General features: G+C 41.7%; 1 protein-coding gene across 1 annotated transcript in view; it reads left to right on the top strand.

Annotated features, from left to right (window-relative positions):
• ttn.2 (titin, tandem duplicate 2) overlaps nucleotides 1–25,995 on the top strand; it is a 154,994-nt gene that overhangs the window by 66,626 nt on the left and 62,373 nt on the right. Inside the window, 63 exon segments of the mRNA XM_048238855.1 lie at nucleotides 1,487–1,540; nucleotides 1,620–2,021; nucleotides 2,129–2,398; nucleotides 2,540–2,815; nucleotides 2,904–3,043; nucleotides 3,182–3,308; nucleotides 3,419–3,685; nucleotides 3,901–4,065; nucleotides 4,068–4,172; nucleotides 4,405–4,668; nucleotides 4,779–4,918; nucleotides 5,018–5,144; nucleotides 5,257–5,523; nucleotides 5,638–5,904; nucleotides 6,184–6,450; nucleotides 6,565–6,704; nucleotides 6,895–7,021; nucleotides 7,564–7,706; nucleotides 8,256–8,379; nucleotides 8,585–8,851; nucleotides 8,941–9,038; nucleotides 9,374–9,542; nucleotides 9,639–9,905; nucleotides 10,016–10,282; nucleotides 10,366–10,644; nucleotides 10,844–11,252; nucleotides 11,361–11,485; nucleotides 11,576–11,842; nucleotides 12,043–12,312; nucleotides 12,468–12,767; nucleotides 12,872–13,174; nucleotides 13,259–13,446; nucleotides 13,556–13,670; nucleotides 13,764–14,051; nucleotides 14,170–14,321; nucleotides 14,432–14,579; nucleotides 14,677–14,854; nucleotides 15,068–15,189; nucleotides 15,302–15,589; nucleotides 15,709–16,005; nucleotides 16,109–16,295; nucleotides 16,402–16,517; nucleotides 16,630–16,929; nucleotides 17,035–17,334; nucleotides 17,426–17,531; nucleotides 17,666–17,862; nucleotides 17,974–18,279; nucleotides 18,373–18,651; nucleotides 18,754–19,053; nucleotides 19,163–19,465; nucleotides 19,582–19,974; nucleotides 20,076–20,378; nucleotides 20,478–20,777; nucleotides 20,884–21,180; nucleotides 21,303–21,587; nucleotides 22,347–22,640; nucleotides 22,742–23,041; nucleotides 23,129–23,437; nucleotides 23,528–23,718; nucleotides 23,813–24,242; nucleotides 24,649–24,957; nucleotides 25,040–25,221; nucleotides 25,783–25,912. Of these exon segments, the coding sequence (XP_048094812.1) occupies nucleotides 1,487–1,540; nucleotides 1,620–2,021; nucleotides 2,129–2,398; nucleotides 2,540–2,815; nucleotides 2,904–3,043; nucleotides 3,182–3,308; nucleotides 3,419–3,685; nucleotides 3,901–4,065; nucleotides 4,068–4,172; nucleotides 4,405–4,668; nucleotides 4,779–4,918; nucleotides 5,018–5,144; nucleotides 5,257–5,523; nucleotides 5,638–5,904; nucleotides 6,184–6,450; nucleotides 6,565–6,704; nucleotides 6,895–7,021; nucleotides 7,564–7,706; nucleotides 8,256–8,379; nucleotides 8,585–8,851; nucleotides 8,941–9,038; nucleotides 9,374–9,542; nucleotides 9,639–9,905; nucleotides 10,016–10,282; nucleotides 10,366–10,644; nucleotides 10,844–11,252; nucleotides 11,361–11,485; nucleotides 11,576–11,842; nucleotides 12,043–12,312; nucleotides 12,468–12,767; nucleotides 12,872–13,174; nucleotides 13,259–13,446; nucleotides 13,556–13,670; nucleotides 13,764–14,051; nucleotides 14,170–14,321; nucleotides 14,432–14,579; nucleotides 14,677–14,854; nucleotides 15,068–15,189; nucleotides 15,302–15,589; nucleotides 15,709–16,005; nucleotides 16,109–16,295; nucleotides 16,402–16,517; nucleotides 16,630–16,929; nucleotides 17,035–17,334; nucleotides 17,426–17,531; nucleotides 17,666–17,862; nucleotides 17,974–18,279; nucleotides 18,373–18,651; nucleotides 18,754–19,053; nucleotides 19,163–19,465; nucleotides 19,582–19,974; nucleotides 20,076–20,378; nucleotides 20,478–20,777; nucleotides 20,884–21,180; nucleotides 21,303–21,587; nucleotides 22,347–22,640; nucleotides 22,742–23,041; nucleotides 23,129–23,437; nucleotides 23,528–23,718; nucleotides 23,813–24,242; nucleotides 24,649–24,957; nucleotides 25,040–25,221; nucleotides 25,783–25,912 (14,586 nt within the window).

Below are 25,995 nucleotides of genomic sequence, written 5' to 3' on the forward strand. Positions count from 1 at the left end.
GAGTCCAAAGAAAGAGAACCTATTACCTTCAAAAAGAGTGAAAGGTCAGTAGAAGGCGATACAATCAAAAAGCCTGTTGCAGAAAAAATACAGCCAGATGCGCCTAAAGACACTGCTCCTGAAAAACCTCCAGTTTCAGATAAAGTATGTGAAGTTCAGAAAGTAGAAGAAAAGGCAGCTGTTAAGAAAGCCAAAACATCAATGGATGAGGAACCCAAGGCTCCAGGCTTAGCACCAAAGAAAATATCTAAATTACCATCAAGTGAAAAAGAACAGGAAATAGTCAAATTGAAGCCAGTTGTTAGACCTGGTGAACAAGAGAGTGGTGAATTAAAACCAGAGAAGAAAACTCCTGAGAAGGAACGAGAGCATATTGCCTTCCAGAGAGATGATCGACCTCCAAAAGATGAAATAGTGAAAGAGCCTGAGAAGCAACCCATAAAAGTTGAGAAACTTGCAACACCAGACAAAGAGTCAGAGATCACTGAAAATAAATATTTACCTTGTGAACCAGAGCAAAAGCCAAGTCCCAAGAAACTAAGTCCTGTGAAGAAAACTGAGATGAGTCCAAAAGAAGAGGAGAAGCCAGCTTTACAGAAAAAGGCTGGACAATTGCGCAGAGATTCAAAGGAAAAAGAAGAAATTACCCTGAAGCCAATTGAACTCACAAAGAAAATTGAGATGAAAAAGACACCTTCACCACAGGTTGAGAAATTAAAACCGAAACCTGTTGAATCTGTTCTGATGGAGAGAAAACCAAGTGGTGACATCAAAAGGTTGCCAAAGAAGGTCTCACCTAAGGACTCAATTGAGTCTGTCACTTTGAAAAAAGTTCCAAAGAAAGCTTCACCATCAGAAGAAGTCATAAAGACTGAGAAAAATAAGTTGCCTGCAACAAAAGTGTTGTCACCTGCAGTAGTGCAGATGAGAAAGATTTCAACTCAGAATGAAGAAGAGGTTGAAGAGCTCCAGGAAGAAGTACAGGAGGAGGAGGATTCCTGGGGATGGGATCTTGTTCCAACTGATGACTGGGAAGGTGAACTGGAAGAGGGGGCTGTTGAGACCCCTGGATTTGGTGGGAGGCGAGGTGAGAGTTTGGCTGAAAAATATCAACACTGACTCCTCATCGCTGTCAATGGACACATTTCATCGCCAATAATATTCATCCATCTAAATTTCCATTTTTCCATCCCCTCATCTTTTTTAACCTTGTCTGTGACATTCTGTTATCAGCATTTCTGTTGTTTGTGTCATAACTGTGTTGTCCGTCATGACTTGTGTTGTTGTTTGTGTCGTCCTTGGTGTTCCATTCCGTAATCTTCATTCATAAAGAAATACCCACCATCATTGTTTCTCATTCCATGACCTTTTAATGTCATGAAAAATTGCTTACTAATGTGTTCATAAGTATAATCATATCTGCTGGGCTTTCTCAACATCCATGGCCTGTGAGTTGGATATATAGTAATAAACTCTGTTTTTATAGATGGAACGCCAAAGGATGATGCTGCAGGTCCAGGTAGAGGTAGAGGACTAAAACGTGAGTCTTTTTACAAAATGCAATTCACAATGACCAATATTGGCAGATAAGTATATTTATATAAATATGCTTATTTCAGCGAGACAAACACCATCCCCTGGTGAGGGTGGCAGAGGCAGAGGACTGAAGCCTGGTGGAGGCAAACCACCTCCAGAGGAGCCACCTTTTGCTGGTTTTAAACTGAAGGCAGTGCCTCTGAAGTTTACCAAACCACTGAAAGATATTGTGCTGAAAGAGGCCGAGTCTGATGTTGGTGCCTCTGCTGTGTTTGAGTGTGAGTTGACCCCCTCCACTGCTGTGACCACATGGATGAAGGACGGTAGCAACTTGAGGGAGGGCCCTAAGCACAAGTTCACTTCTGACGGCAAGGACCGCAAGCTGACAATCATTGATGTCCAGCTTTCTGATGCTGGTGAATACACATGTGTTGCCAAGAATGCAGGCAAAGAGGCAACATCTGTTGCCAAGCTGGTTGTTGAAGGTAAGCTTTTTAGAAATAAAGCGGAAAAAATCTCTGAAAAGCTCAGTTAATGTACAGGTTATTAATGAAAGTGTTTCACAATGATTATTTTCTCTCTGCAATTACAGAGCTACCAGTTAAGTTCACTAAGACTCTTGAAGAGGAAACATCTGCTCTCAAGGGTCAGCATCTGTACCTGACGTGTGAGTTGAACAAAGAGAGAGATGTGATATGGAAGAAGAATGGAGAGGTACTGAAATCAATACCTGGAAAGGTCCAGATCAACGTCATCGGAATGCAACATGCAGTGACAATTCAAAAAAGTGATGAAGACGATACAGGTGTTTACAGTTGCGAAGTGGCGGACATTAACACCAAGACAAACGTCAAAGTAATTGGTAAGAATTTGACTTCAATGACAATATGGTATTACGCTGCAACATTCACAACTGCAGGGTTTTATTAGTACTTTACAATCACAACACAATCACACTCTCATTAGTAATCCTTAAAACAAATTATCTATATTTACCTCACAGAAATCATCAAAGACTGGATTGTAAAGCCACTTAGGGATCAGCATGTCAAACCCAAAGCTCGTGCTTCCTTCAAATGCGAACTCTTCAAGGATACTCCCAACTGGAAGTGGTTCAAAGGAGACACAGAAGTTCCAAAAGATCCCACAGACAAGACTGAAATCACAAAGGATGGCAAAGACCTCACTCTGACCATCAAAAATGCATCCCCTGATGACATTGGGGAGTATTCCTTGGAAGTTGAGGGACGTAAATATGCTGCAAAGCTGACACTTGGAGGTTAGTACGTTTTTCTGTCTTTTTCTCTTGTTGTGAAGGTCTCAAATGAATATGGTCTAATATGGTTGATTTAATTACCTGTTCTCAGAACGCGAGGCTGAGATTTTGAAGCCCGTGGAAAGTGTAGAAGTGGTTGAGAAAGAGGAAGCTCACTTTGAATGTGAAATCTCTGAGGATGATATTCCTGGAGAATGGAAACTAAAGGGACAAGTTCTGACTAGATCACCGGTAAGGTTTTTTTTTTTTTTTAACCGTCTGTTAATTTCCCAGAAGAAATATAATTATGTACTTAATAAATCGCATGACATAAATCACTTGTTTTGGGGAAAATAATGTGCTCTGTTTGATTGTCTGTTTGTTCATCAGACATGTGATATCAGAATGGAGGGAACTAAGAGATTCCTCACTCTAAAAAATGTCCAGCTTGATCAAGCTGGTGAAGTGTCTTACCAGGCTCTGAATGCCATAACAAGCGCAGTGCTCACTGTCAACGGTAAGTGTATATGCCCACCAGAAATATGCTGTCACTCAAGGCAACTTAAAACCAGACTGTCACCAAGCATTGAAATAACCCTGAGGACTGTTTCTATTCACACCTCTCAGAATTGGAAATCGACTTCACTGTGCCTTTGGAGAATGTTTCTGTGCATGAAAAGAAACAGGCAAAGTTTGAATGTACCCTCAATAAGGAAGTGACTAAGGTCATGTGGTTTAGAGGCACTGATATTATAACATCTTCCAGTAAATATGAAATCATTGATGATGGATTTAAACATATATTGGTTGTAAACCAGTGTGAGTTTCACGATGAGGAAACTTTCACAATTGAAGTCATGGGCAAAAGGTGTTCGTCCAATCTTATTGTGGAGGGTGAGTTTTCTGATGTTGCAGTTTGTTTGCTTCATTGGACTTAAAATAGTATTACATTTTACATATTAATTTTAAATACTGCAATAGTTACAGAATTTTTACTTTATGCTAATATAATGTATTTCTATATTTTTAATATCCACTGTAGTTTTATATCATCCTTAGGCTAAGTAAACCTAAATGTATGTGTTATGCCCTGAATTAATACATTATAGGCATGAGGCTCAAGTTCGTCACACCATTGTCGGATCAAACTGTAAAGGAAACTGAAACTGCTCGGTTTGAGCTTGAACTCTCACATGAGAATGTTCCCATTACATGGTACAAAAATGAAATAAAACTCCACCCGAGCCGAACGGTGGTAAGCCATGTTGAAGGAAAAAACATGTATTAGAAATAAAGGATGTCACTCTAGATGACACCTGCCAAATTAAGGCAGAGGCAGAGATTAAAGGAATATCTACAACGGCAAACCTGAAGGTCATAGGTAACCTTGGTTTCTTTCATTTTTTTTCTCAGTTTCTTTCTTTCTTTCTTTCTCTTGTTTCTTTACTTTTTTTATTGATTTCTTAATTTCTGTCTTTCTTAATTTGTTGTTTATCTGGAACAACATATTTTCGCAGATGTCATGTAAATTTCCTGACAGTCAAATGGCTGCAGTCCTGGAAACAAACAACAAAAGAATTACTATTTTCTAAGGTTAATGTTCTGTATTTCAGAGGGTGCTGCCCGTTTTGTGGTCAAACTGCAAGATTTCACAGCAGTCGAGAAGGATGAAGTCACCCTGGACTGTGAGTTAAGTAAAGACGTCCCTGTGAGGTGGTACCACAAAGCGACCGAACTCAAGGCCTCCAAGATGGTGACAATGAGAGCCGAAGGCTACCGAAGGATTCTGACAATTAAGAAGGTGGAAAGCAAAGATGAGGGAGAGTACACTTGTGACTGTGAGACAGACAGGACAAGTTGCAGCATTCAAATTGAAGGTAAGCATGTTATCAAACTGTACCATGGCCAACAACTGCTAATTTAGTGCTGTTATAAAGCTCTAACGTCTTTGGGCTTTTTTTTGTACGTTTTATTTTATCAATGACAGCACGTGACATCAAAGTGGTTCGGCCCATCTATGGTGTTGAGCTCTTTGATGGAGAGACAGCCCGCTTTGAGGTTGAGATTTCTGAAGATGAAGTCCATGGCCAATGGAAACTGAAGGGAGAAGTCCTTACTCCTTCCTCTGTAAGTCTTGCTGATTATACTCTTGCCTACATTCACTTTGTTATGTCAGTGATATTATGAACAGTGTTAATGCATTTTTTCCCCTCTCCTTTTCAACAGGAGGTGGAAATTATTGAGGAAGGTGTAAAACACACTCTCACACTGTACAACTGCAAGGTGGCCCAAACTGGAGAGATCTCCTTCCAGGGCGCAAATGCCAAGTGTGCTGCCAATCTGAAAGTGAAAGGTACCACATCACATACAAAGGAATTATCATATTGATTGTCTGGCAGTCCAGTAGCCATAATATGGCATTTGCAGTGTGTTCAATTGTGTTTGCATTTCTGTCTAATTTACAGAACTTCCGATCACGTTCATCACTCCTCTGAGCGACGTGAACGTATACGAGAAAGATGAAGCAAGGTTTGAGGTTGAAGTGTCCAGAGTACCCAAAACCTTCCGCTGGCTCAAAGGCTCGCAGGAGCTGAAAGCTGACGACAAGTTTAAGATACTCCAGGAGGGCAAGGTATTCACTCTTGTGGTGAAAGGTGCTGCTTATGAGGATGAGGCCAAGTACGTCTTTGAGGCTGAGGACAAGCGAACCACAGCAAAACTGGTCATTCAAGGTATGTAGCTGACATTATTTTAAAGTGTGAAAACAAATGACAATATCTGTTGTTTCAGTAGGTATTATGGTATGTGTTCGATGTGAGTAATATTGATTAAATTGTTCTTTTCAGGCATTCGTCTTGAGTTTGTCAAGCCTATCAAGGATGTCACCGTGAAGGAGCGCGAGACTGCAGAGTTTAAAATTGAGCTTTCCCATGAGAAAATTCAGTTGGCTTGGTATAAAAACGACAAGCGCCTGCACCCTACCAAATTGGTGCACATGTCAGAGATTGGCAAGGTCCACACCCTCTCTTTCAAGGAAGTATCCATTGATGACACTGCCCTGATTAAAGCAGAGGCTCTTGGAAAGACCTCAGAGGCCATGCTCACTGTTCTGGGTGAATATTTAATTCTGTTCAATTTTATTTATATAGTGGCAAAACGTAAATATATGTCTCAAATTGTCTTAATGCCTTATGGATGCTTATTGTCTGTATCTTGGAAAAACACAAGTACAAAAAATTAGAAATACAAACTCAATCTGTTTTCCTGTATGTAAAATGAAATGAAACAGGTTTTCCATAACCGTAAAAATATTTTTTTTAAAACATTTAACATGTACAACATGTACACTTTAAATATTGTAATTTAATTGCCTGTGACTGTTTGTATTTCAGAGGGAGACATTTACTTTACCAACAAGCTGCAAGACTATACTGCAGTCGAGAGGGATGAGGTTGTGCTCATGTGTGAAGTCAGCAAGAGCTCTGCTGAGGTTAAGTGGTTCAAGGATGGCAAGGAGATTGTGCCCTCCAAGAACGTCCAAATTAAATCAGATGGAAAGAAGCGTAGTCTTACAGTAAGGAAGGCTGAGAAGGCCAACATTGGTGAATACACATGCGACTGTGGCTCAGACAAAACCACTTCTAGGCTGAACATTGAAGGTAATGAACTGCCCAGTTAATGTACTTATTTATTTACAGCCTCGTGCTTACATTTCTATTCAGTGATCTTGGTGTTTATTTATATTTTCACTCTCTTGTGTTTTCTCTTCACAGATCGTGACATCAAGGTTGTACGCCCCCTGTACAGTGTTGAGGTAACAGAGACAGAAACTGCCCGATTTGAGACTGAGATCTCTGAGGAAGATGTCCACGGCAATTGGAAGCTCAAGGGAGAAACCCTGCACCAGTCTGCTGTAAGTGTCTAGCTTGTTACCTACTTACAGTATAGTTCACATTTGACTTCTGTAGGCAATGTGAAATATGTTCTCACAGTGTGAAAAATGTTTTCACATCTTAAGGCAAATGATCAACAGTGTAATTAATTATGAATTCCATTTAGATTTAGAAATTTAGATTAATTCTGTTTTTGTTGTATTTCCTCAGGATGTTGAGAAGAAAGAGGAGGGCAAGAAGCATATCCTTATCCTCTACAACGTCCGCATGGACATGGCTGGTGCAGTGGATTTCTCGGCAGCCAATGCCAAGTCTACTGCACAGCTTAGAGTTAAAGGTGAGACAACCATATGCTAACTTTGCCCTCTGCCCTCCATCTCTTTCTCTCTCTCTCTCTCTCACACACACACAGCTAAACTGTAGTAGATTATTCTTAGTGCGTATACTGAAGTAATTTCATTACTATCATTACACCCTTTTTACACCCAATTACACCCTTTTTTCTACTGGAATTCCAGGAAAATTCTCCAGGATGTTGAGTGACAGCAGCAGATAGCCTGGCAGGGATAAGTTAGTAGCCAATCCGGTGTCAGGGCTATTTTAGGGGCTCCAGTCCTTATCTAGAGTAGGTAGAAGACGATTGGCAGACTGTCCAGCATGCCCATCCAAGTTGACCAAATGCATTGTAAGACAGATGAATATGCTAATGGAGAAGCATTCTCTGTGATAAGTGTGGAGTGCCCAGCTATTCTGGATGCCCTGGGATTCCAGAGCAATGGGCTGGTTGAAGCAGGAGTGATGTACATCAGCGGTCACAGATTTGCAGGTTTGGCTGGGGACAACTGAGGTGACTTAAAATGTCCTCTGCGTATTCCACAGCACGAACAATCAGTTCCACAAGGCCTCTGAAGGATGTTACAGTCACTGCCGGGGAGACGGCCACCTTTGAATGTGAACTTTCCTACGAGGGAATAGCTGTTGAATGGGTCCTCGCCGGACAGAAACTTGGGCCGAGTGACAGAGTAAGTTCATATTGTTATGAAGCAAAGTCATAGTACTGCTTATGAATGTAGTGATAGTTAGTCCAGGTGTTCTGATATGACAGCATTTTTCATTCATGTTGGAAAATATTGAGAGCATGTTTGTACAGTAACTATACAACATTTCATGGGATCTGTTCTTCTTTGGCACCTACGTTTTCTGCATATAAGGGCCGCCGGTGGGGCCTATCACGACAGCAGGAGTGTTCATGATGCAGGCTTCTCTGATAAGAGTCAACTGCTTAGCCCTGACAGCGTTCCTAGAGTTATTTTTAACCCCCTAAGTGTGTGTGTGTGTGTGTGTGTGTGTGTGTGTATGTTTATGAGTGAGAAAATGTGTCAAGTTGAAGAATCACACTATGAGATATGTGACTGCTGCACATTTTCTTAATGTTCAAATGAATATTCAGGGTAGACAGTGCTTTCATGCAACATCTAAGTGGGCAAATGGATAAAGCAGTGATCTTGTGATGTGATAATAAAAAATGTTAATTTTGAATGATCAGTCACTGACTGTATTACCACCAACAGGTTATGACCAAGTCAGAGGGCAGATTGCACACACTCACACTCAGAGATGTTAAACTGTCTGAGGCTGGAGAGGTATTACTGACAGCAAAGGATTTCAAGACCAAGGCACAACTCAATGTGAATGGTATGTTTGTTTGTTCCCCAACTCTTTAATTCATTTAATTGGCTCCTAATCAGTATCAAATGTACAGACCATAATGTGTATTAACTCAGGTTATTATTGTAAGTTTTACTTCTGGCATGTTAAAGATAAAACAGCAGAGGTGATGAAAAGAAGTCATTTGTCATATGCCATAGCTCCAGCATCTTTTAATTTGTTTTCTCCACAGAACCTGCTGTTGAGTTCACCAAACCTCTGGAAGACCAGACGGTTGAGGAGGAGGCCACTGCCACCATGGAGTGTGAAGTCTCCAGGGACAACGCAGAGGTCAGGTGGTTGAGAGAGGGACAGGAGATCCGCAAAACCAAGAAGTATGACATGGTGGCCGAAGGCCGCATCAGGAGACTCATCATCAGAGACTGTACCCCCGATGAATCAAAGATGTATACATGTGACGCCAAGGAGTTTAAGACCTCTGCCTTCCTCAGCGTGGAACGTAAGCGGAGTATTTTATTCATCACATAAAAGTACAAAATTACCATGTAGATGTAAGATAATTATAACATTATTGTTTTATATTTCCAGCGCCCCATGTTGAGTTCTCCAAGCCTCTTCATGATGTTGAGGTTAAAGAGAAGGAATCTGCCAGATTTGAGTGTGAAGTGTCACGCGAGAATGCTAAGGTAGGTCTGAAAATGAGATTTCATGTTACATACATTTGAGCATACATTTTTAGTATTTTAGTATTTTTTATCTTCTGCTTCTTCTATCAATAAATCTATCTATCTATCTATCTATCTATCTATCTATCTATCTGTCTATCTACATGTATCTATCCATCCATCCATCCATCCATCCATCCATCTATCTATCCATCTATCCATTTATCTATCTATCTATCTATCTATCTATCTATCTATATACTGTATCTATCTATCTCAAATCTTATACAGGGATTCAATTTCCCAGATGGTCCCTGTCTCCGTCTTTTTCTCATCATTACTTTGGTTGGTTTCAGGTGCGCTGGTTCAAAGATGGCAGTGAGATTAGAAAGGGCAAGAAGTATGAAATCATTGCCAAGGGAGTACAGCGCATTCTTGTCGTCACCAAATCTGTGTTTGATGATGAAGCTGAATATGAATGTGATGCAAGGACTGCCAAAACTTCTGGCATGCTGACTGTTGTTGGTGAGTTGTCATTTCCTATCATTTATTTTGTTTGCTTAAATAAACAACTATTACTGTAAATGATTAACTAATCATGATCATGTGTCATTCTTACAGAGGAGGAGGCAAGATTCACAAAGAATCTGTCCAACGTTGAGGGATCTGAAACAGACAGTGTGAAAATGATCTGTGAAGTATCCAAGGCCAGTGCAGAGGTCGTCTGGTACAAAGGTGACGAGGAGCTGCCTGAGGGTGGTAGATACGAGCAGATCCAAGATGGCCGCAAGAGGATCCTTATTATTCAGGATCTGCGCATGGATGATGTTGGAGAATACAACTGCAGACTACCTAACTCTAAAACATCAGCTAATCTGAAGCTCAATGGTAAAACATTTCTCTTCATGTATTTCTGTACAGCTCCAAATATACTGTACTTTGAATATTTTTTAATGGTGTTCACTTGTAAATAAATAATAAAAAATATTGTTATCCAGAACTGGCTGCCGAGTTTATCTCCAGGCCACAGCCCACAGAGGTGGTTGAAGATGAAAAGGCAGAGTTTGTGTGCTCAGTCTCTAAAGACACATACGAGGTCAAATGGTTCCGAGGTGACAAGGAGCTTCAGTCTGGCGATAAGTATGACATTGTCTGTGACGGCAAGAGAAGATCACTTGTGATCAAGAACTGCGAGCATCAGGATGAGGGAGCCTACACCGCTTTCATTGGAACAGTCAAGGCATCAGCCGACCTGACTGTGATTGGTAGGTTTCTGCCCATGAAACTGTCAATGTGTCTCAAAAAGTCTCCACCAAAAAACTAGTTTAATTTTTGTATCTCTTTACAGAGAAACTCAGGATTATCACACCTCTCAGAGACACACCCATGAAGGAGGGCATGGAGATCTCTCTCAACTGTGAGGTCAACTCTGATGGAGCCAAAGCAAAATGGCTGAAGAATAATGAGACCATGTTTGAGAGTGGCAAATTCATCATGACTCATAGGGACACCGTTTTCTCCCTGAGAATCAAGAACGCTGAAAAGTCAGATGAGGCTGAGTACACCATTACTCTGACAAACCAGCGTGGTGAACAAGCCACCAGTTCTTGCAAAGTCTCTGTAGAAGGTAAATACATCTTCATTTATATACTGTGAAGCAAAATACAATATATGCATCAAAAATAAAAAATATGCATCTTATTTTCAGTACCAGAGCTCGACAGTTGCAATGAACAGACAAATAAGGTCTGTGCTAGTGCCACTGTTGCTTCAGCAGATCCTTCTGTTTTGATAACTGCGTCTTCCATTTCATTTTTTATGTGCAGAGGAACAGCTCAAGATTATTGAGCCTCTTGAGGACTGTGAAACACAGGAGAAGAAGACCATCACCTTCACATGCAAGGTGAACAGACCAAATGTCACCGTGAAATGGATGAAGGGTGGTCAGGAGATCACCTTCAGCAAGCGTATCCTGTACAGGGTGGACAACAAGAAACACACACTTACCATTAAAGATTGCATCATGGATGATGAGGGTGAATACGCCGCTGTGGCTGGATCCGACAAGTCAACAGCCGAGCTGATCATCAGCGAGGCACCCACTGACTTCACTGGACAGCTCAAGGACCAGACCATCACAGAGTTTGAGGAGGCTGAGTTCTGCTGCAAGTTGTCCAAAGAGAAAGCTAGCGTCAAGTGGTATAGAGATGGTAGAGAGATCCGTGAAGGACCAAGGTAATGCCATTTATCGGCTAACTCCTAACTGTTGATATGCTAGAAGAGAAGGATGAATCTTTACAGATTAGATTAGACAATCTGCTCATTCTACTCTCTTGCCTTCAGATACAAATTCAAGAAGGAAGGAAAGAAATGCAGTCTTTACATCAAGAACTGCAGACCCGACGATGAATGTGAATATGCCTGTGGTGTGGAGGAAAGAAGAACCAGGGCTAGACTCTTTGTTGAAGGCAAGAACAATCAATTTTATAGACATTATGGTTCTTCATGTTGTCCCCTTCTAAAGCTCACAGCAATCCTTGTGTTTGTCTCCATTATAGAGACCCCTGTGGAGATCGTTAGACCTCCTGCAGATGTGTTTGAGCCTCCAGGCTCAGATATTGTGTTTGAGGCTGAGCTGAACAAAGACAGGGTGGAGGTCAAATGGATGAGGAACAACATGATTATTGTCCAGGGTGACAAGTACCAGATGCTGAGCGAGGGCAAAGTTCACCGACTCCAAGTCTGTGAAATCAGACCTCGCGACCAGGGAGAGTACAGAATCGTTGCTAAAGACAAGGACGCCAGAGCCAAGCTTGAGCTGGCTGGTATGTATTAGTTGATTAATTTGGTCTGTTCTAATGGTTGCATTTACCTGGTATTTAAAAGCATTATTCACTATACCATATATGTAAGATAATTATAATATTGTAATGATTAATATAAGTAATAATGAGGTCACACATAAGCATCAGAGATAGCATAACAAACAACTCACATATATTTGCATGTGTTTTCACTTCCACAGCTGTGCCAAAGATCAAAACTACTGACCAGAACCTGGTGACAGATGCTGGAAAGCCTTTCGTCATGTCTGTTCCGTATAATGCCTACCCACGTGCTGAGGCTGAGTGGTTCTTCAATGACTCCAGCTTGCCATTCCAGAACGTCGATACCTCTGCAGAGAGAACAGAGTACAGACTGAAAGCCCCCAAGAAGGCAGACCAGGGTCGTTACAAGGTCGTGATCAAGAACAAACATGGAAAGGGAGAGGCTTTCATCAATCTGGATGTCATTGGTGAGTCTCATCTGAAACATTTAACAAAACGCAATAAGTAATTACACTATGACCATTGCCGTTTTAGATTTTTTCATCCTATAAACTGAGATAATGTTCTTTGATGCTAAAGAAACATAGGCAGTTTATTCACTCTAATAACATTATTTCCCCAGATGTTCCTGGGCCTGTCAAGAACCTAAAAGTGGTTGACACTTCTGATGGAGAGGTCAGCCTTGCTTGGGAGGAACCAGAGAACGATGGTGGCAGCAAGATCATTGCTTATGTTGTGGAAAGACGAGATGTCAAACGCAAGACATGGACTTTGGCTACTGATCGTGCTGACATTCCAGAATACTGTGTTGGCGGACTGAACAGGGACAACTTCTACCTCTTCCGCGTCTGTGCTCGCAACAGAGTCGGAAATGGACAAACCGTTGTTACGGACAAACCTGTTCAGGCTAAGAACATGTTTGGTAAGATAATATTTTTATGGTAGACGTCTATACTTAATACCTAGTGTAAGTCTGATTGTTCGATATAAATATTCATTGTCTTATGTGTTATTATTGTGTTTCAGATGTTCCTGATGCTCCTCAGAACGTTATGGTTGGAGTTGTCAATAGGTATGGTGCCAGTATCTTCTGGGAACGTCCACTTTCTGATGGAGGATCTGAGATCACGAACTACGTCATTGAGCTCCGTGACAGGACCGCTGTGAAGTGGGAAGCTGCAATGGTGACCAAGGCTTCAGAGTACACCGCAACACTCACTGACGTTGTGGAAAACAAGGAGTACATCTTCCGTGTCAGAGCAGAGAACAAGGCCGGTGTTGGCCAGCCAAGTGCTGCCACTGATCCAGTGAAGATCATGGACCCCATTGGTTAGTTCAGTTCACATGTCATACGTTTCTGCCTTCATTCCTGTCCATTACAATATTTCTTAATATACTTGCTTGTCATTACAGAGAGGCCAAGTCCACCACTGAACTTCAACTACTCACATCAAACCAAGAACTCTGTGCAACTTGACTGGGAGACTCCCATGAACAATGGAGGCAGTATGATCACAGGCTACATCATTCAGAAGTGTGAAGAGGGATCAGACAAATGGCTGAGATGCAATGCTAGGCTCTGCCCAGACCTTTGCTACAAGGTACGTATGTAACCGATTGTTTGGTGATTTGATGGTTTTATATGTGTTCAGATGTTATTGAAGATCAAAATAAATTGTATCTGTTTTATTTTATCTGCTGTCTGTGTAGGTTTCTGGACTGAAGGCTGGACAGAAGTATCTGTACAGAGTATCTGCAGAGAACGCCGCTGGAGTTTCTGACCCAGCCGACACACTGGGACCCCTCTTGGCAGACGACCCACATTGTGAGTCTTGCACCATTTGTGAAACATCACATGTGCACTAGGTATATGGCATTGGAATGCTCAGTAACACATTTCTTTAATCTGGCTTCTCAGTTGCTCCAACAATGGACCTCAGTGGTTTCAGAGATGGCCTAGAGGTTATGGTTCCTCATGCTCTTACAATCCGTGTCCCCATCAATGGTTACCCCACACCCAAAGCAAAATGGTGCTTTGGTGATAAGGAGCTGAGTCCTCAAGATGAACGTGTGACCATGACAACTAAGCAGAACTACACAGAACTGGTTATTACCCCAAGTGTGCGTCCAGACAAAGGAACATACACTCTGACCCTGGAGAATGATGTCACCTCTATCTCCGGAGAGATCGACGTCAATGTCATTGGTGTGTTACTTGTCTCTTAAACCAAACAAATTATTTTCACACTAGCAAAATTACATAGCATTTTAACATTTTGTATTGTATTCATGTATTTCATGGTCCTTTCTCTTGTATCTTGCAGCCTCTCCAAGTGCACCCAGGGACTTCAAAGTTCCTGAGGTCACCAGGCACCATGTGCACCTCTCATGGGAGGCTCCAGAGCACGATGGAGGCAGCCCTGTCATTGGCTACCAGATCGAGAAGCGTGAAGTGTCCAGAAAGACCTGGGTCAAGGTTAGTTTACCTGCTTTTTCAACTTTTTGTAGAAAAAAACCCCACTGCTGTTGGTAATGCTTCTGGTAGCTGACTTTGCATAAGCCTAAAATTTTGATTTCTTTGTGTAGATAATTTCAGGCGTGCAGGACCTGGAGTACACTGTCACTGATGTCATCGAGGGCAAAGAGTATTTGTTCAGTGTTACCGCTTGCAACAAATGTGGCCCTGGTGAACCAGCATACATTGATGAGCCTGTCAATGTTTCCTCACCAGCAAGTATGTCCAGTCTTTCCAGTCAATTTTTTCATAGTGACATTTTTAAAAATCGTGAATTTTGGAAGATGAGTAATTTATGCATGTGTTTAAATTACAGCTGTTCCTGATCCACCGGAGAACCTTAAATGGCGGGACAAGAGTTCTAAGGGTATCTTCCTTCAATGGGAACCTCCCAGGTATGATGGTGGCGCAAGCATCAAGGGCTACATCGTGGATAAATGCCAGCGTGGAACTGACAAGTGGGAAGCTTGTGGAGACCCAATAGCTGAGCTGAAGTAAGTGGGAAAATAACACAATGTTACGTCTGAATACTGTTTATTTTGTATTATTTTTACTATTTCTATTATACTGAAGCCAGTGGCATGCCATGTATCTCTACATCACATTTATAACCCATAGGACATTTTTGTTTTCAGAATAGGCACAAGGAGTTAAATAAATTGCATGGTATATACTGTATAGTGATTTTGCTTTGCACTTCTCCTTAGATACCAAGTAACTGGCCTCATTGAGGGACAGTGGTATGGTTACCGTGTGAGGGCAGTAAACAGACTGGGAGCCAGCAGACCTTGCCGTGCTACAGATGAAATCCAGGCTATTGATCCTAAAGGTATTGTTTTCTACACTAAATTGAGATTATCCTGAATTATAGTTTGTCACAGTTTCCATTGTGTTGTGTGAGGAGTCACAAAGGTGACTAACTTCTCTGTTTGACTCAACAGAACCTCCAGAGATTCTGCTGGATGTCAAACTTCTTGCTGGTCTGACTGCCAAGGCAGGATCAAAGATCGAACTCCCAGCTGATGTGCTTGGTAAGCCTGAACCCCGGGTTAAATGGACCAAAGCTGACCTTGTCCTTAAACCTGAGGACAGGATCACAATTGACACCAAACCAGGTCATTCCACACTGGGCATTGCTAAGACAACCAGAAGTGACACTGCTACCTACATTATTGAGGCTGTGAACTCAAGTGGCCGTGCAACTGCAACAGTTGATGTCAACATTCTTGGTACGTGTTTTCTTTATTGCTGTCTCATAATGTTTTATCAATTTATTTTTGTACCATGGAGATGATGCAAAAGTGATTAAGTTTGAATATGTTGTTGACATGTGTTCGACCTCAAACAGACAAACCTGGCCCACCCGCTGCCTTTGATATCTCTGACATCACCAACCACTCCTGCTCCCTGGCCTGGAATCCACCCAGGGATGACGGAGGCTCTCCTGTCACCAACTACATTGTGGAGATGAGGCCCATGGACAAGGAGGAGTGGACCAAACTCTCTGCCACTATCAAAGCAACCACCTTCAGTGCCCAGAAGCTGGTGGCCTTGAAGGAGTACGTCTTCAGAGTGTCTGCTGAGAACCAGTATGGCATCGGTGCTCCTGCAGAACATGTGCCTATAGTGGCCAAATATGCATTCGGTAAACTATCATATTCTGATGTTTTCAAGTGTTGATTTCTTGGTGAGCTTTCACTTTGTGCTGTTTTGAGTTATATGACATTGGATTTTGCTCTTTTGTTCAGATCCTCCTGGTGCTCCCACTAGAGTTACACCTTCTGATATTGCAAGGGATGCTGTGACTCTGACATGGTTTGAGCCTGATGAGGATGGTGGTAGCCCAATCATTGGATATTGGGTTGAGAAGTTTGATGCAGAGAATGACAAATGGATCAGATGTAACAAGCTTCCCATCAAGGACTCAACATTTAGGTAAGAGCTGTGGGAGAACATTTAGAATCTGTACTTGACTCTGTTGCCACTCAACATTATGTCCCCAATGATGCTTTATGAGTTAATGGCTTGATTCAAATTTCAGAGTGAAAGGACTGCCAACTAAGAAGAAGTACAGATTCCGTGTCCTGGCTGAGAATCTTGCCGGGCCAGGAAAACCAAGCACTGAGACTGACCCAGTCCTGATTAAGGATCCAATTGGTATATTCCCTTTTGAAACAAAGCAATGCAAAGACTCAAAGTTTCAGTGGTGTAACATTAAAAATGTATATTATAAATCATTGTGCCTCTTATCACATATCTCTATCTCTAGACCCTCCATGGGCTCCTGGTAAGCCTGTCATCAGAGACATTGGCAAGACCTTTGCATCTCTTCAATGGACAAGGCCTGAGCATGATGGCGGTGCTAAGATTGAGTCCTATACCATTGAGTTCCTCAAGAGTGGAACTGAGGACTGGGTCCGTGCTGCTGAAGATATACCTACGACTGAACACTGCTTGAAAGGACTCATGGAAAAACAGGAGTACTCCTTCAGAATAAAGGCTGTGAATGTTGCTGGTGAGAGTGAACCCAGCGAGCCAAGCGATCCAATTGTCTGCAAGGAGAGACTCTGTAAGTGAACTCGTATCAACTTGAGAGACCATTATTTATTGTTATGCATTGGTAAGTATATTGCTTTGAAGAAATGAATGATTATTGTGTTTAAATATTTATTAGATCCTCCATCACCTCCTCGCTGGATTCAGGTGACTAACATCACTAAGCTTGATGCTGACCTGAAGTGGACTGAACCAGACTCAGATGGTGGCTCTCCTATAACCAACTATGTTGTGGAGAAGAGAGATGTCAGGCGCAAAGCCTGGCAGACTGTTGACACCACTGTGAAGGAATGCAAGTATACAGTCACGCCTCTGAACGAAGGCTCACTATATGTGTTCCGTGTGGCAGCTGAGAATGCTGTTGGCCAAAGTGACTTCTGTGAGCTGGAGGACTCGGTTCTGGCCAAGGATACATTTAGTAAGTCTAAATACATATTTATTGAGATGTGTAGTCCTGCTTAGCTAAAATGTGGACATCCTTGTAAGAAGTATCAATGCATTTTTTTCAGCTACTCCTGGACCTCCTTATGCCCTGACTGTGGTTGAAGTGACGAAAAGACATGTTGACCTGAAATGGGAGCCTCCCAATAGTGATGGCGGAAGACCAATTACAAAGTATTTGAATTCTCTACAGATGCATATATTTCAGTCTACACTTGCTTTAATTTTCAACTTGTTCAGTATATACTAAGGATAACTTTGCCTTTGAGAGAAATACAATGTAACTGGTTTTGTTTTTGCTTTATTAGATATGTCATTGAGAAGAAAGAGAAACTGGCAACACGCTGGATGAAGTCTGGAAAGACGTCGGGACCTGAATGCAAGTACAGGGTGACTGATGTTGACGAGGGAACCGAGGTCCAGTTCCAAGTCCGTGCTGAGAATGAGGCTGGTGTTGGCGATGCAAGTGAACCAACTGAGGTTCTGACAATTGAGGACGCAACAAGTATGTTTCTCAGTGTTGCACTTTAAATTAAACTGCAATTGTTCAATAATCATTTGATGACTTTGAAAACCACATAACATCTTACTAATGCTAAGGATTGTTTGATTTTAGGTCCACCATCACCTCCAATTGAGGTCAAGATTGAGGATGCAAGCAGAGAGCATATTAATATCACATGGAAGCCACCAGAGAAGACTGGAGGAAGCCCGGTCACTGGTTATCATGTTGAGATTGCTGAGGCTGACACTGAGAAGTGGATGAGAATCAACTCTCGTCCAGTCAAGGAGCTGAAATTCAAGGCAGAAGAGGGCATTGTTCCAGAAAAGCAATACGTTCTCAGGGTTCGTGCTATCAATGCTATTGGTGTCAGCGATCCCTCTGAGATTTCAGACAAGGTCTTTGCCAAGGATCCTGATTGTAAGTGGTCAATAAAAAGTAAACTATTTAGATTGAAGCAAGCATAATGTGTAATATATTAGACTGTACATTTTCTGTTCTTTTCTCTTGAAGCATCCCCAACAATTGACATTGAGACCCAAGAGATTGTTATTATTGAGGGAGAGAAACTGCATCTGAAGCTTCCATACACCGCTATCCCAAAACCAACAATGGTTTGGAAGAAGGAAGAGACCGAGCTGAAGACTGATGACAGGATCACCCTGTCCTGTGAGCTGAAGACTGTACACTTGGAGATGCCCAAAGTTGTGCACGCTGATGCTGGAGTGTACACAGTAACTCTGGAAAACTCACTTGGCTCTGTCACTGGCACAGTCAATGTTAAAGTCATTGGTAAGTTTGGGTGTGAAGATTTTGTCTTTTGAAATGCAATTCTTGCAGTGCATCAAAATGTATGTAAATCGAAATCACAATGTCATTTATGTAAATGCACAGGCCTGCCTGGACAGTGTAAGAACATTGATGCCTGTGAAGTCACCAAGAACTCATGCAAGATCACATGGGAACCTCCAGAGAATGATGGTGGCACCCCCATCATCCACTATGTGCTTGAAAGAAGAGAGGCTTCAAAGAAGACTTTCTTGCCTGTGATGTTCGGTGACAATGTTGTTGAATTCAAAGTCAAGGATCTTTACGTGAATGCAGAGTATTTCTTCCGTGTGAAGGCTGTCAACAAGGTTGGCGCTGGAGAGTATATTGTACTCCGCAACCCTGTTATCACTCAGGATCAGAAGCGTAAGTTAACATGAGATTAAGATGACTAAAAATCAACCTCTATTGACTCACAAATGATATTGTTTAAATGTATTTGTTATGTTTACAAGGATATTCTTAAATGTTGCAGAGCGTCCAGACCCACCCATTGATGTCCAGGCCATCAACCCTACCTCTCAGTCTATCACAGTTACTTGGAAGGCACCAGAGTATGATGGTGGCTTGCAAGTCAAGGGGTACCTGCTGGAGATGATTGAGAAAGATGGCGATAAGTTTGCACCTTGTGTTGACTCTTTGGAGCCAGGTTTCTCATACACTGTCAATGGCCTCACTGAGGGCAAAGAATATCAGTTCCGTGTCCGTGCTGAGAATGCTGCTGGTGTCAGTGAGCCATCTCGCCCCTCTCCTCTGACCAAGGCAGCTGATCCTGTTGGTAAGATATGTTATGGATGTCTTAAAGAATGAGAAATGTCCCTGTGCTTATTTTATTAGTGATTTTTAGTGTTGTAAGTGAGTAAACGTAGGGTTTGTGACATTGTCTCTTTTCAGATCCTCCTAAAGTCACCCTGCATGCACGTGTCCATGGTGGCCTGGCTCTCAGGAAAGGTGACGAGATCAGGGTGGATGCCTTCATCTCTGGCTCGCCATACCCAACTGTTACATGGCTGAGGAATGATGAGAATGTCCAGAAAGAAGCCACCAAGAAGAAGGTAGAGATTCCTGTCTTCACGAAGAAGAAGAAGAAGAAGGGAAAGGAGGTGGAGCCCGAGCCAGAGGAGTTCCATCCTCCTCTGATCGACCGCTTGTCCTTTGACCAGAGCAAGAGAGGCGAGACTGCCTTGATGGTGCGTGACTCTATTCGTAAGGACCATGGCAAGTACACTATTGTGGTGGAGAATCCCCATGGTGTTGCTAAAGCATCATGTGAAATCAACGTCCAAGGTAAGTCAACACCATTTTGAAAGCACAGAACAAACCATTTCTCATGGATTTTTGTCAAGATTATATCGAAATCTAACCTGTTTTTTTCCTGTAACCTCCAGATAAGCCTGGTAGGCCAGTCAACTTTGAATTTGACGAGATCAGAAACACCTCAGTTATATGCAACTGGGAGCCACCTCTGGATGATGGTGGCAGTGAAATCCTAAATTACATTCTTGAGAAGAAAGACAACAAGAATGAGGAGATTGGTTGGGTCACTGTGAGTTCAACAGTTAAGGTCTGCAGCTACCCTGTGACCAAGCTCATTGAAGGAAAGGAATACATTTTCCGTGTTACTGCAGAGAACAAGTTTGGATGTGGACCTTCATACATTTCTGAGCCACTCATTGCCAAAAACCAGTTTGGTAAGAATCCGTTTTTTTATTCAAATTTATTTTTGAAAATAATTTTTAGTATCTTTGTTTAAATTAAATGATAAATTCAATTGTGACTTTGTTATACAGATCCACCTGATGCACCAAACATGCCAAGAATTGGGGAGGTTACGTCAAACAGTGTGGCTCTCTCATGGCATGAACCTAAAGACAATGGCAGCCCAATCCTGGGCTACTGGGTTGAGAGGCGTGAGATTAATGGCAAATACTGGACCAGGGTGAACCGCAACCTCCTCAGTGCACTCTCAGTCAAGGCAGAGGGACTCATGGAAGGCCTGACATACATTTTCAGAGTCTGTGCAGAGAATCTTGCTGGCCCTGGCGAGTTCAGTCCTCAGACTGATCCTCAGATGGCAATGGACAAAATTTGTAAGTTGCAGACATCCTTGTTTAGGAATGCAAACATTCTTACAAACATAAACATTAATACAATCTTACAAACATAAACATTAATACAAACTTAATTTAATTTCAGTGCCTCCTGGGCCACCTATTCCGAGAATCGTTGACACCAGCAACACTACTGTTGACATCGCCTGGAAGCCTCCACTGTACAATGGTGGTGGAGACATCCTTGGTTACCACATTGAGCGCTGCCTGGTTGGCGAAAAGGACTGGGTCCGCTGCACAGAGTTCAGGTGCAAGGAGTGCAAGTACACGCTAACAGGACTGACAGAAGGCTCTGATATTATCATTCGTGTCTTTGCCGTCAATGATGCAGGCCATGGCCCACCTGGAGTGACTGAACAAGTTCAAGTGAAAGAGCCTGAAGGTAACCAAAAGTATCTTTGCATGTCATCAGAATAGATTCATCATTGGTGAATATTTTTTATTTTCCTTTGGTGTGCATTTTCCCCCTTCAGACTAACCTCTTAAATGTGTTGAATGTTACAGAGGCTCCAGTGGTAGAGTTAGACGTCGCTGTGAGAAACGGAGTTATCATCAAGGCTGGTGAGAGTCTGAAGCTGCCTGCCTTTGTTGCTGGTAGACCCCAGCCTGAGGTTTCATGGACCAAGGATGATGCTGAACCCGACAAAGAGCGTGTTGTTATTGAAACTGCTGGAAAGAACAGCACTCTTTTCATCAAGCATGCTGTGAGAACAGACTTTGGCAATTACCAGATCACTGGAAAGAACCCTAGTGGAACCAAGTCTGCATCTTGTAAAGTGGACGTTATGGGTAAGATTTTTTTGTTTCTACTTGTTTGTTGTTATGACATTTTTGAGTTGGGCGATTTCCCCTTAATTTACATTAGACAATGTGTACAGTAAAACATTGCAATGGACGATGATATTGTCGAGTATAGTAAACACTAATAACCATAAGTCTGTACAGAAATAAATGTATAATTTTCTATATAGAATTATAAAATATTATATAGGCTATATGGCCTGATGGAATTGGACAGCTAAGAGATATAGACTACCGGAGTTGTGAGCAAGATCTGATCCAGTGAAATTCGCATAAAAAAAATTGCGTGTGCACCAACCAGCAGAATATTCCATACATCAATATTCCATACATTACATAGTCTGTACCAACCTCATACGCTACACATCTCATGTTATAACCGGCCATGCCGACTATGAGGATGGGCTAAGAAAAGTGAAAGTTAGGGGCTGCGATCGCACAGTCCAGGCTATGAGGGCACAGTGGAAAACTCATACAAATAACAAATCCTGATTACCATTCCACTGCTGTCTGAGGCTTTTGGTAAATGCCAAATACATGTACAAAATACAATCCTTCATTTTTACACCCTCTGGCTGACAGCCTTTTTTTTTTTACATTTTGTAGCCTATAGAATTATCCGTGTCTTTCCATTGGGATGTAGGTCAACCATCACGATTGGCGACCGGCCCTACTATATGATTACACTATATTACATGTTTTGCCTTATTAAATCTTGTATCTTTCCTATTTTCTTTGATAAACCAGATGTTCCTGGGCCCGTGGTTGATCTTAAGACTACTCAAGTGAACAAAAGGATTATATCTATGACTTGGTCAGATCCACTTGACAATGGTGGAAGTGATATAATGGGCTACGTTGTGGAGAGAAAGGATGCTAAAATGCATATCTACAGACAGCCCTTGGAGACTGCTGCCTGCAAATGTGACATCGTTGGCCTTCTTTCCGGAGAGGAATATAAGTTCCGTGTTGTGGCCAGAAACAAATATGGCCTTGGAGCACCAGTTGAGTTGGGCCCTATTCTTGCGGCTGATCCATTGGGTAAGGAGCAATAGTCATTGTCAGACATTTTAGAGATTCTTGATACTTATCATGAAATGATTAAAAAAGAGAGATAACATGATTTTTTGTTGTTGTTTCAGGTGTGCCCTCTGCTCCAGAGAAGCTGCATTACACTGACAGAGGCAAGACATGCATCACCCTCTCCTGGGAGCCTCCTCGCAGTGACGGAGGTAGTCCCATTCGTGGCTACTACGTTGAGAAGATGAGACAGGACTCAGATGAGTTCGACCCTGCCAATCGTCAAATCTGCAAGGACTGTACTCTGACCGTGGAGAACCTGTCTGAGAACATGTCTTATAAGTTCCGTGTCAAGGCTGTCAATGAGGTTGGAGATGGCGAGCCATCAAAACCCATCTCTGCTCACATTCAGGATGATGAAAGTATGTATAGCTAGAAATGAACTCCTATTTATCAAATGAAATGACGGAAGATATATTAAGCTAATACTAATTTCTCGTTTCCTCTAGTTCCCCCAACTGTTACATGGCTGAAGCATTTCAAGAGAGACTCTATCATTGTCAAGGTCGGTGCAGCCATTGACATCCCAGCTGAGATAATAGGTCTGCCACTACCAACCTTCGAGTGGTCCAAGGATGGAGTCGTGATTGCCAAGCCTCCTGAGACAATGACAATAGAAACTGAGGAGGTTAACAGAACAACAATTCACGCCAAGCTCAGTATCCCTGAGACTGTCAGACAAGATACTGGTGTATATGTACTTACAGCTACAAACATCTATGGCAAAGCGGAACCTAAAGTCAAAGTGGAAATCTTGGGTATGACACTACCAGTAAAGTTTGTCAGTGAAATTATAGAAGTCTTTGTATAGTACTTGAATTCCTAATATTGTCTTTTTTTCCCTACAGATCGCCCTTCACCACCAAGAGATATTGTGATTTCTGACATCAAATCGGAATCATGCTACCTCACCTGGAGTGCTCCAGATGACAATGGTGGAAGTGATATTATGAACTACATCATTGAAAGGCGAGATGCCAGCAAGAAGAAGTCTGACTGGGAGCAGCTGACATGCTGTGTTGTTGACAGGCGATATGGGGTTAGTTTTTGCCAGACTTTCTGTTATTTTTTAGCATTTTTTTTGTCAAGTAATTGCAAAAAGTTTTTTTCTCTTCACATTTTTTCTCTTCAAGGTCTATAAGATGAATCCCTATGGTACCTACCAATTCAGAATCATGGCTGAGAACAAGTTTGGAATCAGCGATGGCTGTGAATCTGAGAAGGTTGAGCTGAAGGATCCATTTGGTCTTCCCGGACCTCCCAGGAATCCAAAAATTGTGTCATGCACCAGCAGTTCCATGGTTGTCTCTTGGGAGCCACCCAAGGATAATGGTGGATCTATGATTCAGGGCTATTGGCTGGAGAAGAGAGAGAGAGGAGCAGTGTACTGGGGCCGCGTAAACAGAGCTCCAGTCACAAAGCCTGCTGTTAAGGGACTGGAGTACAAAGTTCTTCGCCTTATTGAGGGTTCAGAGTACCAGTTCCGTGTGATGGCTGTCAATGCCGCTGGAGTTGGACCCCCAAGTGAGGCATCTGAGTGCAGATGTGCTGTGGATGCAAAGAGTAAGTAGAATGTCATTCAGCCAGAAAGTTGTTTTACATGTTGGTTTTTATCTACAGACAAGACATGTTGTGCATATCATATGCAGACATATTATACAGATAACAATGAACAAGCAATATACAACCAATATATAAAAAATAAACAATGTACATAATGTGCAATGGGTTAGGCTAGTGTAACACCATGATTGGGAATTAAAGGTGATGTATGAGTATATGTCCAATACAGTATTTGTAGTTGTTTATAACTGAAGCACAAGAGAAGAATATGGCATAGATCAGCTACCGGTATTTGATATTATGAAGTTTGATGTGAGTTTGATTATATGACTTTTACATAGTTGATTAAAAAGCATGTTCCCTAGACTGTTTTGTGACTGAATACAAACTCTTACTTATCTTACAGACACACCTAGTGCACCATCAAGTCCAGAGATTGAAGACAAAACGAAGAACAGTGTTACACTTAAATGGAACCCACCAGAGAAAGATGGTGGAAGTCCCATCAAAGGATACATTGTTGAGTACCAGGAAGAGGGTGACCTAGAATGGAAGAGAGCAAATAAGCCAGAAAAGCTGATTCCAAGCACAACATTCACAGTTCCTGATCTCAGAGAGAACAGGAAGTGCCGGTTCAGAGTCATTGCAGTGAATGCTGCAGGCGAATCGGAACCAAGTGCAAGAAGTGGCGATACCATGGTTCAGGATGTCCTTTGTAAGTTTTTTGATAAGCGAGATATTGTTGAAAAAAATGTTAGTGTGTATATCCAACTAATTATGAATTTTTGGTTCTCCAGTGGAGCCTACTATAATTGTGGATGTTGACGTGCAAGAGCTTGTGTCCATCCATGCTGGTGCACCCATCAAAATTCCAGCCACCATCACTGGACGCCCCATGCCTAAGTTCTTTTGGAACTTTGAAGGTGCTGCTGAAACTGAGAAAAAGAATGAAGTTCATACTCTTCCAGTGGACGTAGAGGTAAACAGATTTGGTTTAACCACCTTGTAGCAGCCAATAGTGTAATAACTGCCAATAACGTAATAATGGCCAATAACGTAATAATTGTAATGTAATAAAGCCGATAATGTAATAACTTGTCAATAATATAATGACATTTCTGAACCAACCAATAACGTAATAACTTTTTGCCAATAATGTAATAAGTTATTACTGAATAATAACTTATTACATTATTGGGTGGTTATTACGTTATTGGCTGGGTTAAAAAAATAAAACCTTTGAAAATGTAATGCAATGTAATGTAAATTACCTGATAATTAAAAATGTACCTGATGAAGGTCTAATTACAGCATACCATATAAGATTGAACTTTAGAAAATTCCACCTTTATTCTCTCAAGTTCTTATATTTAAAGCATCTAAGAGCTATACGCTATAATGTTATAATAACTTACTTTATTACATTGAAATTATAATGTTATTGGCCGTTATTACGTTATTGGCTGCTGCACACCTAGTTCACACTACAACATCAATTTGTGACATTTTCTTTTCAAACATAATTTACCAATATTCACAGGTACAAGACACTCAGACAACATCAGTCATAACAATCCCCGAGAGTAGACAGGCACACACAGGACGTTTCATCATCTCTGCTGAAAATGCAGCTGGACATAAGAATGTGAAGGTCCGGGTGGCTGTACTTGGTAAGTACAATAGATATACAACGCATATTTTCATTTTTCTTTTCTGTTGTTTGATCAGAAGTTTGACAATATTGCTTTGTTAT

This window comes from Alosa alosa, chromosome 3 (assembly GCF_017589495.1).
Source record: "Alosa alosa isolate M-15738 ecotype Scorff River chromosome 3, AALO_Geno_1.1, whole genome shotgun sequence".
Taxonomy (NCBI): domain Eukaryota; kingdom Metazoa; phylum Chordata; class Actinopteri; order Clupeiformes; family Clupeidae; genus Alosa; species Alosa alosa.